This window comes from Pelmatolapia mariae, linkage group LG10_11 (genome assembly GCF_036321145.2).
Source record: "Pelmatolapia mariae isolate MD_Pm_ZW linkage group LG10_11, Pm_UMD_F_2, whole genome shotgun sequence".
In the NCBI taxonomy this organism is placed as follows: domain Eukaryota; kingdom Metazoa; phylum Chordata; class Actinopteri; order Cichliformes; family Cichlidae; genus Pelmatolapia; species Pelmatolapia mariae.
The window spans coordinates 12696708-12711277 of NC_086236.1; the positions used below are offsets into that span (position 1 = coordinate 12696708).

General features: G+C 35.8%; 1 protein-coding gene across 1 annotated transcript in view; it reads left to right on the plus strand.

Moving 5' to 3' along the window:
• Positions 1 to 14070, plus strand: part of gabra6b (gamma-aminobutyric acid type A receptor subunit alpha6b) — a 30574-nt gene extending 16504 nt beyond the window's left edge. Inside the window, exon 10 of the mRNA XM_063485615.1 lies at positions 9370 to 14070. Coding sequence (XP_063341685.1) covers positions 9370 to 9382 — 13 coding nt within the window. The 3' untranslated portion in view covers positions 9383 to 14070. The remainder of the gene's footprint in view (positions 1 to 9369) is intronic.
• The last annotated feature ends 500 nt before the right edge of the window (positions 14071 to 14570 follow it).

The window sequence follows — 14570 nt, forward strand, 5'->3', positions numbered from 1 at the left end:
TTGGTACATCTACTAAAATCTCACACAAGTTTGAATCTCACAGATCTCAGCCTCAAGGTCAAGGTCAGAGGTCAAGCATTTTTTATGAAAATTTTGACTGCGATAACTCAAGAAGGAAGTCACCTAGGATTTTGAGATTGACATTATACCCATATGGAAAAGATATAAATCTTATAAAGTTTGTATCTGTCTTGTGTGAAACTTGTATGAAAAGCATACAAGAGTGAAAACAGATATAAGATCCCTTGAAAAATTATGTAAATGAAACTTGTATGTTTTGGATACTTACTAAAACAATATATGAAAGTGGCCACTTTCATGAGTAAGCCTTATATGATTCACTATATGAAGTAGGCCAAATCTGATGCAAGTCTTTTATAAGTTTTTTCTATTTCTTTTCCATATGGGTAGGTGCATCTACTAATAATATTGCATAAGATCGAATCCCGATGATCTTGACCTCGAGGACAGAGGTCAAGGTTTCTGAAAATCTACTAGGGGGCTGTAGGGTAAAACTGACTGCCCCCAGTATTTTTTTTTTTTAAGTTTAAATCTGGCACAACCTTAACCTGACTACTGCTAAATATATGTACAGCTTCTGTACTTATAAGAGATATAATGATATATGGAATGTTCATCAAATTATTGACATATGAGCAAGAAAATTATTTATACTTTACATTACTGCTTGGTAAGGTGGAAATGACAAGGTAATAATATGGAAATAGTAATTTACTATGACTTAAATACAAATCAATATCAAAGTAATAACTTAGTAATATCATGCATAATCATTGGCTTTACCTGAGTAATAGAGTAATAGAAATAGCTGAGTAGTAATAATATTGGGTGACACGGTGGGTGAGAAGGTGGAGTCTGAAGGCAGAGCAGTGAGGACATTGGATGGGAAACTGCAGGTTTGGTGATCAGAAGGAAATATAGACAAGATGATAAACTTTGACAATTTTACTTTTACAATAACTATTTAAAATGTGCTTCTTACAATTTGTAGCTAGTGATCGCTCTGTTTTTATACCATCTTTATTCTAGAGTTGTGTTGTCATAATAATTTTTTTTGATGTATTAACTATTATATTTTTTGTTGTACACTTTGCGTAGTTATTTATTTTAATGTTCACTTTACTCTGTAATGAAATTAATTTTGATCAAATAAAACCCCTAAAAATTACTTGAAATCGGAAAAATTAGATGAAAATGACCAACTTAACTTCTTTAAGAAATGAGGTCTTTGCCTTTAGTGCTGTTGGCGGCTGTAGTGTTAAAGTCAGTATATAAGATCCAGAGTTGTTACTACTTTATTGTTAGCAGGTTATCATATTGTTACCAGTTTGTATCTGAACCATTACCCCCAGTATCTGGCCCCTTATCACCCAGTTACATAAAATATAGCATAAAATTACACAGCTCAATTCACTGACAATACAAAACATTACTTAGTTATAACTTGCTTATTAGTTTGGTAATTAATTTATAATAATTTGGTACTTTCATATTATTACCACACTACCACATTATTACCAAACTGTAATAGAAAGTCTTTTCTTTTCTCTGTCATGTTTGCATGCTGAGGTTCTCACACACAGTTGGCGTTACTCTTTTCATCAGTTACAATAACCTACTTTGATTCCAGATCTTCATAATAAACTTGAAGAGTCAATATTTGGTAAATTTTAAAAGATGCAAAACATGCTTTTTGCTCAAAAAAGGCTCATAAGGTTCCACAATATGATTGTGTAATCCAGTCCCCATTAAAATAATACAATACACATACATGCATACACATTTCTCACAATCAAGAAAAATGTGAGAGTTTTGCCCCGTGTGGCTGTGTTAAACATGCCAGCTGAAGGATGAAAAGAAAGGCAGTATGCTGATTATGTGGGCAGGTGGTTCTGGAAGTTTACATTTTGCTAAGTCTCCAAGTGTGTGAGAAATAGCTTATATTGTCTTCCTTATTGGTGGATTTTGTTGCACTTAGGGACTTTGGGCTATTGAGCAAAATATAACTGAAAATATACCCATCTGTGTTCTAAAGTTTGTCTGCTGTGTGTGTGTGTACTTCTGTGTTTGTGTATCAATGGGTCTCTGTGTGTAAGAGATAAAGAAAGTTAGAGCCAGAGAGAGAAAAGAGAATATGGGAATGTGAAGTATTCATTATATATATTGTTTTACTTTTTTTCTCTCTTCATTGTGCATTTGCTATTCTGGAAGGGCATATATTATTCATCAAATACACAAAGATCTTTCGACTTACAGAGAATTTTTCCAATATGACTTTTCCCAAACGTGTTGGAGACTGGTCACAGGGTTGATACTGAACGGACTGCATTACTTACAGGTTTTATGAGTATGTACTTTCAATTCTCTTGCCCAAATAGGATGAACATGCAATTATCTTCTGTTTCTCTTAGTAACATTACTCAAAATATATCTCCTAGCCATCATTTGCCATGCATAGATTGCACTTGTAAACAGGCATAATAGCTGTGTGCAAAGCTTTAATGAGCCATGCCTGTCCAAGCCAGAGAAAAGAAAGAAAAAATAATTAATGTATAATTGCTTGACCTCTTTATAAAGTCATCATTCTCTTATATTTGGGCTAATGTGGTACAAAACTGTGCAATATCTGTAATGGCCAGCAGGGGTTGGCTCTCCTATCTTAAAACAAGTCAAAGTGTAGAGAAGACTAGGATAAAATTAGCCTAATTCACGCATAATTTATTGTCTCAGTCAACATTTCACTAATGACTTAATGGTCTCATTTGGGAATTTCAAGTCATATTGAATGCAAAATTAACTTTATGTTGAATCTACAGTCACATTAAGTGAAATATATGGTAAAAAGGGACCGCTTGCTCTCTTTATAATTGGCAACTTCATTAATCTACCAGAAAACAACCCTTCTACTCACTTGATCTGTGACCTCAGTAAACACTTTCCTGATAGGTTTATTATCTCAACTGCTAATTTAATGTCTTATTAAAACTTTAATTTATAGTCTAATGAAAATTTAAAGTTTGTTATTGAATAACACATCATGCTAACTTTTTTAATCAATCCACTTTTTAAACAGTCATTGATCAGACACACACTCTGTATGATGATCTTTTCTTTGCTGTTTGCTAACTAAGCTCCCACTAATATTTTGTTTTTCTAAATTTTCGTTCAAATTTTCATACAAAATGTGATCTCAAAGAAATCCTTTAGCTTTTTGTCAAACATCAGGATTTCTACATATTGGATTCAGCGAAGGAGACAGCTTTCAAACAATACACCTTAAGCTTACACTAAATCAGTTTAGTAAACAGCATCAAATCATATATAGGATGTGACTTGAAACAGCAAATTGAGAGGCTAATACTCAAAACAGACTATATTATGAATACTTATAGTACAACACAGTAAACTAAATCTGAATCTATTTTTCTGTTTTTTCAGGTGCTGTCTTTTAAATTATATACTGAACATAACTTACAGTTATTGCTGATATACACAGCAGTCGTGCTGCTTCTTGGCTTTGTTATTGCTAAAGCACAAATAGCGCTACGGTTCTTTTGATGACATCAAGAGATGCATTGTGCTCTCTTATATTACATCTATAGTTCCCGTATGACACTTTGACAGGATGTTGAGATTTATACTAGTTAGAGATAAAAAGACTCACTTTATTGTGTATGTGTGCAACTTAGTGTGCTTGATTTGTCCCGGCCATATGCTCTAAACAAATGTGTCTGCCTGGTTGTGCGTTTATGTTCACACTATCGATATGCACACTATCAATGTGGATCAACACTTCTGACTCTGGGGCTTTTCAACTGTGTGGGTTCAGCTCCTTTTATTCTCCTTTCTTGCTCTTTCTCTAAAAAGAGAAAAGCCCCCGGGCATGAGCTGAGACAAGTCAGATGACATGACAGTGTTGGAAGGCATCGGGATAGCTGTGTGTGACTAACCCGCTTAGTGACACTCTCCTAACTGTTTCTGTTAATTGATAGGAACTGCAAGCTTGAAAGGAGATCCTGACAAACGTCCTGTAGAAAAATTGCAGAGTGACAGCATTTCAGCTCTGGGAATCAGGAGCAATTAAATATAAGAAAATGGCATATAATAAAGTATGCATGTGTTTCTTTTGGAATTCATGTGCATATGTCACAGAGGAATTTCTTCACATACAGTGCATTTAAGTGTGCCTGAGAAAGTGCAGTGAGTGGGGAGGATTGATTAAAGGAAAGAAGGAGGTGATACAATACACAGAGCCCCAGGGCTAATAACTGAAACCCCCAGTGGTCTTAGAAGCAGCTAGTGCAAAGAACAAGTATAACCACAGGTTGTCATTCTGATCGATAACGGCTACATGGCTGTAAGAGTTGAATTGTCTAACATCGACAAAAACTGCCACTGAACACGCTTGCTGCAGGTGGTGTTGTAGAGTTGGTTCTTATATTCATCCTGAGAAAGATTAGAAGGTCTTCTCCAATACAGAACATCTCATGTCTGAAATCCTACGTGCGAACTTGGCAAGTCAGCAGACAACAACAACAACCGCAAACAGACCCTGTTTGGGGAAAATAATCTTATTGACAGTGATATGCTGCGAAGAGATGCACCTGTTAAAATGTTATCCATTTTATTACATCTTTGGAACAAAATTACTTCTTTTCAAATCACAGTGGGTCTCAGAGGCAGCAATAAGTTACTATCGGGCTTGGCAAGGGAATAGAGTTCCTGGCAGGATGATCAGAGGTTTTTGGTGTGCTCGTCATGTCAGGAGCTGGGCAGTTATCTGCTGAGATGACTTTGAAAAGTAACAGTACTGCACCTCAATCCATGCCATGAAAATAGACAAGTGCAGAGAAAAACTCACAACACTTTTGTTGACATAATGACGATTTCTAAAACACTAAAAACACTCATAAAACATTTCTTGGCTTGCATTTTGTTATTATGAAATATATATAGTTGCTTGATAATTCACTTTTGGCATCTTGCCAACAGACTCACCCAAATGATAACCTTTACAAGTAAAATCAGTTATAAAGCTGCCAACAGTTGACTTTTCTCCATAAATAAACTGTTTTGTATTGTAAAGTTCACCCTTTTCTCAATTAAACATGCTGATTAAGAGCATGGAAGAAGGGAAACATATCAACGTGGGTGAGTACCTGAATGGTGAATTGCATTTTTACCTAATTTGCTTGTTGCCTGGGATAATTGAGATATATTTGGCTGATATTTTGAGTTGTGGCTAAAGTGGCGCAAACACTGCCTATGATTATAAGTTAAATTACAGTTAAAATAGCGGGAGCCCTATAGATTACGACTGAAACACGGTCCACTGCACAATACTTCACACTTTCACAGTTAACACTTTACATTTCTTTGCTCTTGTGTGCAGCACCACCTACACTAGTGACCTCTTGATTCTCAGTAAGACCCACATGAATCCAAATATTGTATCCATTAAATGAAAGTGAGCAGCTCTTTTCATTTCAGAGAAATAAATATACAACTCCAGCGGCCCTAACTGAAAGCAGATAGCTGTGCAAGCAACAGACCCTTTTTCTCTCTTTGTGTCTTTGCTTTCATTATTGAAGGGCCTCCTGCAAAGATGAGGTGTACCAAAAGAAAAGATTTTCGTCTGGTGTGAGTGTATATGCAGGTGGATTTGTGTGCGAGTGTGTGTCTACTTCAGTGAGGATACAGGCATACAAGTGTATAAATGTGCCATGGCAGCAGTGCCTACCGACTGCAGGCTATTTTAATGAATAGCACCATTCAGGGCGAGACATGAAGGAAACAAATTTGCTGAAAACACTTCCTTCCGTGAAGGGCCCCAGCTGGTTGGTTGACTGGTTGCTGGCTGCCTAGCAGGCTAAATGGTGTATGTGTGTCAGAGTGGGTACAGCAGGCGATAAGCCTTGCTCCTCTTTATTGGCCATCAGAGTTCCAGGCTTGAAAAAACAACTTCCCTATTGTTGCTCATAAATCAAAACCACTAAATGCTCTTTCAAACTCAATTCCTATTTTCGACTGCAGGGCCATAGCCATAGCTTTGGTGTAATGATCATTCAATTACAGGCCACTCATACAGGGAGCAAAGAAGACCGATATAAACAGTGATCCCCTATCTATCATTTTTCTCTCCTGGGTCTTGTGAGAACTGTTTACATCTGCCTTTGTCTGTCAAACAGTTTGTGCAAGCTTGGCATTTATCACACATCTACCTTTGTTTGCATGGAAGCCTGTGTGCACACTCATGCAGAAAAAAAACACGAGCATTTACAAATCTTAATAGGATAATTTGTTATCAAACAAGAAATCTGTTCTTTTTTTTCTTTTTTCGCATCGTCTATCACCCCTTGCTCCCATTTGCTTTTTCTATTTCTTACTCTATCTAGTGTCACTCTTTTAAACGCTTCCTTTCTCAGTCACCATCTCTCCACTATATTACCACATCTTCCACTCTGCCACGGTGCACAGTCTGCAGTCTGAATCTTCCTTGATAAAACGGGACAGCCTGACAGGCTAAGCAGAGTGCTGTCCCTCTACCTCATTTTCTCAGCATTAATCACCCAGGCTTTCAACTGCAAAGAAGAGACTTGTCTCTGTGGGACTCTCCCAGTGCTTTGCTGATCAGTCCTCTTTAGCAACTGTACAGATGCAAATTTGTCATTTGGTTAGTTGAACAAATGCAGTTAATAAGGAAAGGCAGCCTTTTCTTAAGATAAATGGTGCTGTTACCAAAAGGTCACAAGTTCACTTCCTTTAAGAGCCTGTCTGCAGTTCCTTGACCTGTCAGTGCACCCTAGAACAAGACTGATGATTCATTTTAAGTCAGACTCTTTGAATCTTTTTCTTAAAGACATATGAATTGTTTTGACAGTAAAATATTGTGAGAATGGAATGACAAATGTCGTAGCAAATGTCACATATATAATTTCTGTCACCTGGACACATGCATATTGCAAATTGTTTTGTTTAATCTATGCAGTGTTCCCAGGGGTCGCCAAGTGGAGGTAGTGTAGGTAAGGGGGCAAAAGGGGAAAAAGACTCATTTACAACTAAGTCTTGCAATAATTTTGTAGGGTGTATTCATATAAACGTTGCTCCTTCCTTAGGTTTTCCTTTACTCTTTGTCGTACATGCTACACAGTATATGCAGGAGTTACGTGAGATATTGTATTATGGCTGCTTTCCAAAACCTAGCCTTTATAAACATGGAAATTGAGAAGAGTTGCTAAAGAAATTCAAATTCAGCTCGACTTCAGCTCGTTACTTAGCAACGATCATGAATCAAATTTTGGGAAGTTATTTTAGTAATTATTTTGAAACATTATCAAAATTACCCTTCATTTCAATGGTCAGGGGACCATAAAAACTGCATGTACAAAATATCCAAATCCAATCAAATATACTTAAACATTTGTTGACTTTGCCCATAAAATTTTTTTTTTCACTTTTTCCAGCGTATTTGCTGTTATAAAATCTCCCATGAATTTCATTTTTAGAAATTGTTTGAGTTTCATGTCTCTCTTTCCTATGATGCTACTGCTGCTACCTCAACCCAACAGTTGTGTAGCAAAGACCACAGTCTGCCTACTGTACAACGTGCCCAATAAGTCTATTGCACACTGCCCAGTTTGGCCGGCACCTACTGTCCTCCATGACTTTAAATAAGATGAATTTCAATCATCATTTAATTTGTTGTCAAAGAGATTTCATCATATGAAATTGCCAACTTTAGCAACAAATCACATAGAGATCCACTGAAAGCTAATATGAATTTGTCCTAAGCCTTAAATTTCCAGCTTACCAAATGTCACATGCTGAGCAGCACTTACATTTGAAATTAATCTCTCAGTGTCCCCTCTTTGTTGCATTTTTCTCCACCTAAAGTGGGACGTTTTCAAACATCTTTGTTCTTCCTGGAAAATACGTGAACTGTGCACATCTAGCTAGCACACAGATTCTGTGCCAAACTGCACAGAGAACCTGTTTGTCAGTGGTGATGTTTGTTGAACTGCTAGAAAGGTTTCATTTGAGATTACCCATACAAAAGTTATTTTGTTAATGTAGTGCTAGCTAGATGCTGAAGTACTGCTGGTGCAACATTATTGATATCTGCATACTTGTTATTAATCTCTGGCTGTCTTCACCAGCATGTCTTTTATACTGTCTTCCTTCTCTTACCCCAACCGGTCGTGGCAGATGGCCGCCCCTGCCTGAGCCTGGTTCTGCTGGAGGTTTCTTCCTGTTAAAAGGGAGTTTTTCCTTCTCCCTGTCGCCAAAGTGCTTGCCCATAGCGGATCATTTCATTGTTGGGTTTCTCTCTGTTCGTATTATTGTAGGGTCTACCTTACAATATAAAACGCCTTGAGGCGACTGTTGTTGTGAGTTGAACTGAATTCAATTCAGTTGAATTGAATTCAATTGAATGCATAACAGGAATGAATCAATGGTGGAGAAGGGGGGTGCAGTAGGTAGGGTAGGGTCAAGTGGTGAATTAACTGTAGCATCAGCTGGAAAGATGCAGTTAGGCAGTTTCATACAAAATACAAACTATCAGATTTATTTAGTCATTGATCGAAGATTCTGTAATGCTATTCTGGATCATTCCAGCCCACTTAAACCCCAGAGTGTACCAATAATACAAGGCAGTGACAATAAATTATAACAAATCAGTATACAATGCTACATTTGTTGTCATACTCCACTGTGTTTTACTTATGACTGGAATGTCATGACACTATGGTTAAACACTTATGTCTACTGGATTTACAAATGCTAAATGCCTAATTTTAATCTGTCACAGCATATCACAGTTAAAACTTGATGATATAAAGGATGAAGTCAAAAGACACAAAAATACATTTGCATACTGAAACTATTAAAGATTTTGTTTTTATTTATGTACTGAAGTGAACTCTAACTAAAAACACACAGAAAACCTGCAACTTTTGCCAGCAGGCATGTACAGTTCTCTGGCTAAAAATGGCACTCAGTGCTGTCAAAAGTGTCACCTGCTTCAACACATAAGGCAGAGATGGTAAAGGTGTAAACTACCTAGCTGAGTTTCCCAGATGGGTTTCACGAAGTCTTTCAGGACAACAGTGGCAGTGAGACACTGAATAATTTCAGATTTATTTTACGTTTAAATTCAGTCTGGAATGGTATTCAGGCAGATATGGACAGATGCAGATTTGAATAGGTATGCATGTGTAGGTTTCTGTAAGCATATATTAGTTTAGTTGAATGTGTTAAAATCCATTCTTCATGATCATGATGCTTTCTACTTTATTTTAATTAATTTTTACTAATTCAACATTTTCTTCTCTGTTTTTTGTCTTACAGGGATACCATCTAGGCCTAGTGTTTGTTCTTCTGGATGGCGCACACACACTTACATGCATATATTTACATTTATATGTATCAGCCACAACCTTAAAACCAGCGACCGTTGAAGTGAACAACACTGATCAGTTCATTTAAATGCAGCACTCTTCTGGGAAACCTTGTGCTCTGACATTCATATGGATATTACTTTGACTTGAACTGCTTACCTAACCTTTGTTCCAGACTAAGCACACCCCACCATTGCAACAACACTCCCCAACAACAGCAACCTTCCCAAACAGTATAATCTACCCCATGATATAAAAACTCCTCAGGAATGGGTGAAGAACACAACAAAGACAAAAGTTCCCAGATACTTATCTGATGATGGATCAGTGGAATTTTCTAGAATGAGCCACAAATTCACAGGAGATACACTCTACAGAAGCCAGACACCAGAGGACACCCAGCCTCAGACATCCCATGTCCATATCTGGACAGGTTAGAGTTGCTTTTGCAGATCAAGTGGAACCCAGTGCTAGGCAATTAGATTTATTGTTATGGCTAATCTGATATATATTTATGGGGCACAAACAAAAAGTTCCACTTCTCCATAAAAAAGCAAAACTAAACAAAACCCAGTTAAGTAAGTTATTAAGTTCTTTTGATGTCTTGCACTACTTGCAATGCTCCTACTCTATTTATCATTCCAAGTAGCCAACTCAAGTAGGTAAGTAATACTGGTGGTAAGTGACAGTTGGATTGTTATGACTAAAAACTGCTATGTACACATTGCAACACAAGCCAGACTATTTGTGCCAAATGCTTCCCCTTAAACACTTCAGGATGTAAGCGAAAAGTCTGAACCTGGAGTTACACAGTACATGAAACAAAAGATAACCATGACTCTGGTCATGCTCCTGACCTGATGTACCACCTATTTGGACATTATAGGCCCTTCTACTACTGACTGCTGCTTAGTCACTTGGCTCTGTCTGACCCATCTCTAATCATTGTTATTTACATTTTGAAGAGATCTAGTTCCTTAATCCAGAAAGAATACCACAGGAGATTCAGATATTAATTGTAGTATATGTTTACCTGGCTGCAGAACTAGGGCATCCACACATCTATAAGTTATAAAAGTTATAAGTTATTTTTGAACTTCCAAAAATATTACGCTCATCCATTTATTCAGATAAAATATTTTCTAATTTAATATCAGCTCACTGACTTTTATATGGCTGCAAATACAAGTAAACATAGTATAGAAAGACGCCAGATAAAGGCTTCAAGGCTACCTGTAGAATTTATTCTTTATGTTACAAATCACAATCCCTAACCTTAACCCATTGAACCCTTCCTAACAGCAAAGCAGATATAATCTAAAAATCCGTCTATAATATTGAGTAAGTTTGCCACTGAACTTTGTCTATAAGTTACACGACAAAAGCAAAAATATATTTAAAAAAAAAAAAAAAAAACCCAGGTTGCCGGATTCTAGTGCTGGAGAAGATAGAACATTTATGGGGAGATTCACCATATTTAAATCAGTTATAGTCTTATTTCTTTTATGGGCAGGATATGCAGAACAATCTGATCACTTAATAAACTGGATTTTCACACAAAGAAAAAAAAAATTTGCCAAGCTCTCTTTTTTGCCACCTCAGTGCATTGTATTTCATTTTATCTTGTTGCATGGAAAGCGAGTGCTTTGATAGCAGATGTACCTGCTCCTTTTGCCAACTTGACCAGGCAACTCAAAGCCATATGAGCTCCAGAGCCCCATGCTCTGGTATAATTTAAAACAGAAACTACATCTCTCTACCAGTCTTTTTCATTCATTTCAAATCTCTGAGATATAACAAAAAAAATTACCCATTAGGAATATCTGGGGTAGGACCTACTTTGGGAGAGCAAGAGCTAAAGCATCCACACAGATCCACTTTGTTGTATGTATTGATTTTCTGTGTGCATGCAATTCACATGCAGTTCCAGACATCAGAATGATATTGCGTCTGTGTTTGAAATGACGCATTTCCTGCTTCAATATTTAGAACACACGTAAGGGAATAAGTGTACTCGTCCTGATACTGTATCTATTGTGACTGAGTGACTGAATTGCAGGAACTCTCTCACTGCCAGCTCTACTTTCCACTATTCATTTTTTCCCTTCCAACACTCTATTTTTTGGTTCATTGGCTTAATTTCCCTCTGCTGGAGTATAGAGGATGTGAAGAAAAATCTTCAAAGGGTTTAGATGGTGTGTTCCACAGATTCATTGGCTGCACTGAATATTTAGTGTCACATGCAGATGCAGATGGAAAAAACGTGTGCATACAGTTACTAGAGTGTTAAAACATCCACGCATACCATTTATTTACACTTTATGTTTGTTACGATTTGGGGTCAAATTATATATCCTAGAAGTATATATATATATAAAATGAGAAAATTACACTTTGTTTGAGCCACATTTTTGGACTAAAATATTGACATTACTTGCAACCATTTAATACAGTGAGGCATGCCAATAACCCCCTTTTCACAGAAAATATTTAAACCTTTATATGCTAATGTAAGCATTTTATTATTCAATACTTATTTTTTCTCCTTTTTTTCATAATTTTAATTGAAGTTTAATGATTCCTGCATTGGTTCCCAATAATTTGTCAAGATGACAGCCATTGCTCTAGTTTTTCATTAAAAAGCAGCAGAAATAGAAAATTAAAGCTATCATCACCAATTATACAAAATGCCAAGACATATTCATTAATAATCCACTTATGTGGATTAGCATATGATTATGCAGTGTTTCCAATTAAGTAAAAAGGGTAACATGTTCAAGATATGTGGTGTCTACATCTAAACCAGTGTTTTTACTGCCTCATTGCATGCATCATGCACGAAGGGTGTTTTGATTTAAAGCGCTTTTATTAACAAAGACACAAAAAATAATATTATTTAATATTTGATAGTATTAATAATTATTATTCATATTAAATTTAAAAAAAAAACACCTGACTACAGCACCAAAAGATTGTATGAAGTCTGAAGTCTGTGTCTGTTGAGTGGCTGTTTGATATTGATGAAACATAAACAAACTTTATGGTGGAGAAGTTTTTCCCCATCTTCTTGTTCAGTTTTGAATATTCAGTTCGAAACAAGAAATAACATCATGTTTAGTAGTATTCAATCATTTTATGTAATTATTGTATCTTATATGAACATTTGTGAAAACACAGATATAATCAGTAATGCAAAGGTCAAATGAAGACAATATGCAATGCAACAAAAAATGCAATAATAAATCAGTTTGAACTCTGAGGTTCAGATCAATTTCATAGAAAATCATGGTAGGATGCAAATGTTTTCTTTTTTTTTCTAAATTAGCATTTTAAATCTGTTAATAATAATAACAACAATAATAATACATTAATAGAAGGGTCTTTGAATATTGCCAAGGATTATACATAGCTGTTTTATATGCCATCACTGCATGGTATGATCACAGTTGCCATTAGGTTAGCCACTTTATTAGGGTTAAGAAGAGATGTGTTCTGCTTGTTCTGTTTTAATAAGTTTGTAGATCTGTGAAAGATAGAATGTCTTGTATCCTACATGAAAAATCTGATGTTCTAGGTGAATTGTGTTTGAGATCCTTGTTCAGTTGACACTGAAACAAAGTGTATTGTGATCTATGATCTTTGTAAACTGATTTTCAAAGATTTGCTCATTTTAAAACCTGTTGTGCATTTTTTTTCACATGTAAATTAGAAGACTAAAGTAACAATAATGGCAGTCTCTATAAACGGTCCTTGTATCTTCCTTCTTTCCCTACTTTATTCATCACCCTCTTCCCCTCTGTCTATGAGGCAGAGGCTGAAGAGATGGGACGTTTCAACCCTTAATGCCCTGTATGTCAGGCTGTGTTGTGGAACTGCCAGTGAAATCAGACTGCTAGAGAACTATTGGTGCAACCCCAATGGAGCCTCAGAGCACTGACTTTGTTCCACCTCCAGCAGTGACTGGGCATTTTTTCTGCAGAACAATATTCAGTCAAATAATCAGTTTACACAGTGCTGAGAAACTTTTTTTCTATACGACTGAACTTGTATGCATTTACCCAAAGCCTAGTTGCAAGAATCACATCTGCATGAACTCTGACCCTTTATGTGTATGTTAGGGTTGTTGAATGTAGAAGATAATGGACTCTATATAAAATAGAATTCTATTGTTCTGGTGACTTTGGCCACAAATTGGCCTTTGCAGTTTTTATTTTTATTTTTATTTTTTTGGTCATTCCACAGACATGGGCTTATTGATTCTTTATCAAATGATGCTTTTTTCTTTTTTTTCTTATTTGCCTAGAAATTTTTACCACACCTTAGAAGACAGTGAATGCCATATACTGTTATATTATGTGTATATTTTGTGAATATAATGAGATATTTCTGTATGTACTCCTATTGTATGACTCTGCTTGATGATCATCTCCACATCTTCACAGTATTAGCCATTTGTACCTGTTTGAATGACTACAGCTTTTTACATTTTATGAATTTAGTTGATCCTTTTATGCTCCTTTATACACTGTTACCAAGTATGGCTTGTTTTTTGTTTGTGTTTATTTATTAATTTATTTTCAAAAGATAATATTTGCATATTCAGTTCTCTCGTCCATGTTTTGTCAATAAATGACCCCTTTAAATATAAATATATTTTCCCATATATATATATATATATATATATATATATATATATATATATATATATATATATATATATATATATATATATATGTATGTATGTATGCATTTATATATACATTGAGTCATCACTCAAAGTGCAGACTGAAAAAAGAAATCAGAACAACAATGAGATGAGAGTACATATTTGCACTATTTCTCTTTAGAAAACCTTATCAAACTCTGAGCTCACGCTACAGCATCTCAGTTGGGTTGAGGACTCATTTCAAGTCTTTTTCCTTGTTTTCCAAACATTCTGCTTTAATTTGCATCAGGTAATTTTAATATTGCAACACCCAACCTTTAGATCATACACTATTGCTCTGATTTTTTCCTTTGACATTTCTTTTAAGAGTTTCAAATATACTGTTTCGTCAGTGATTACGGAATAACCCGGGCTTAAGATAGGAAAAGAGTCTCAAACTTCGATGCTCTATTTTGGTATTGGCGTGCGGTGCCTATTCCCTCTAA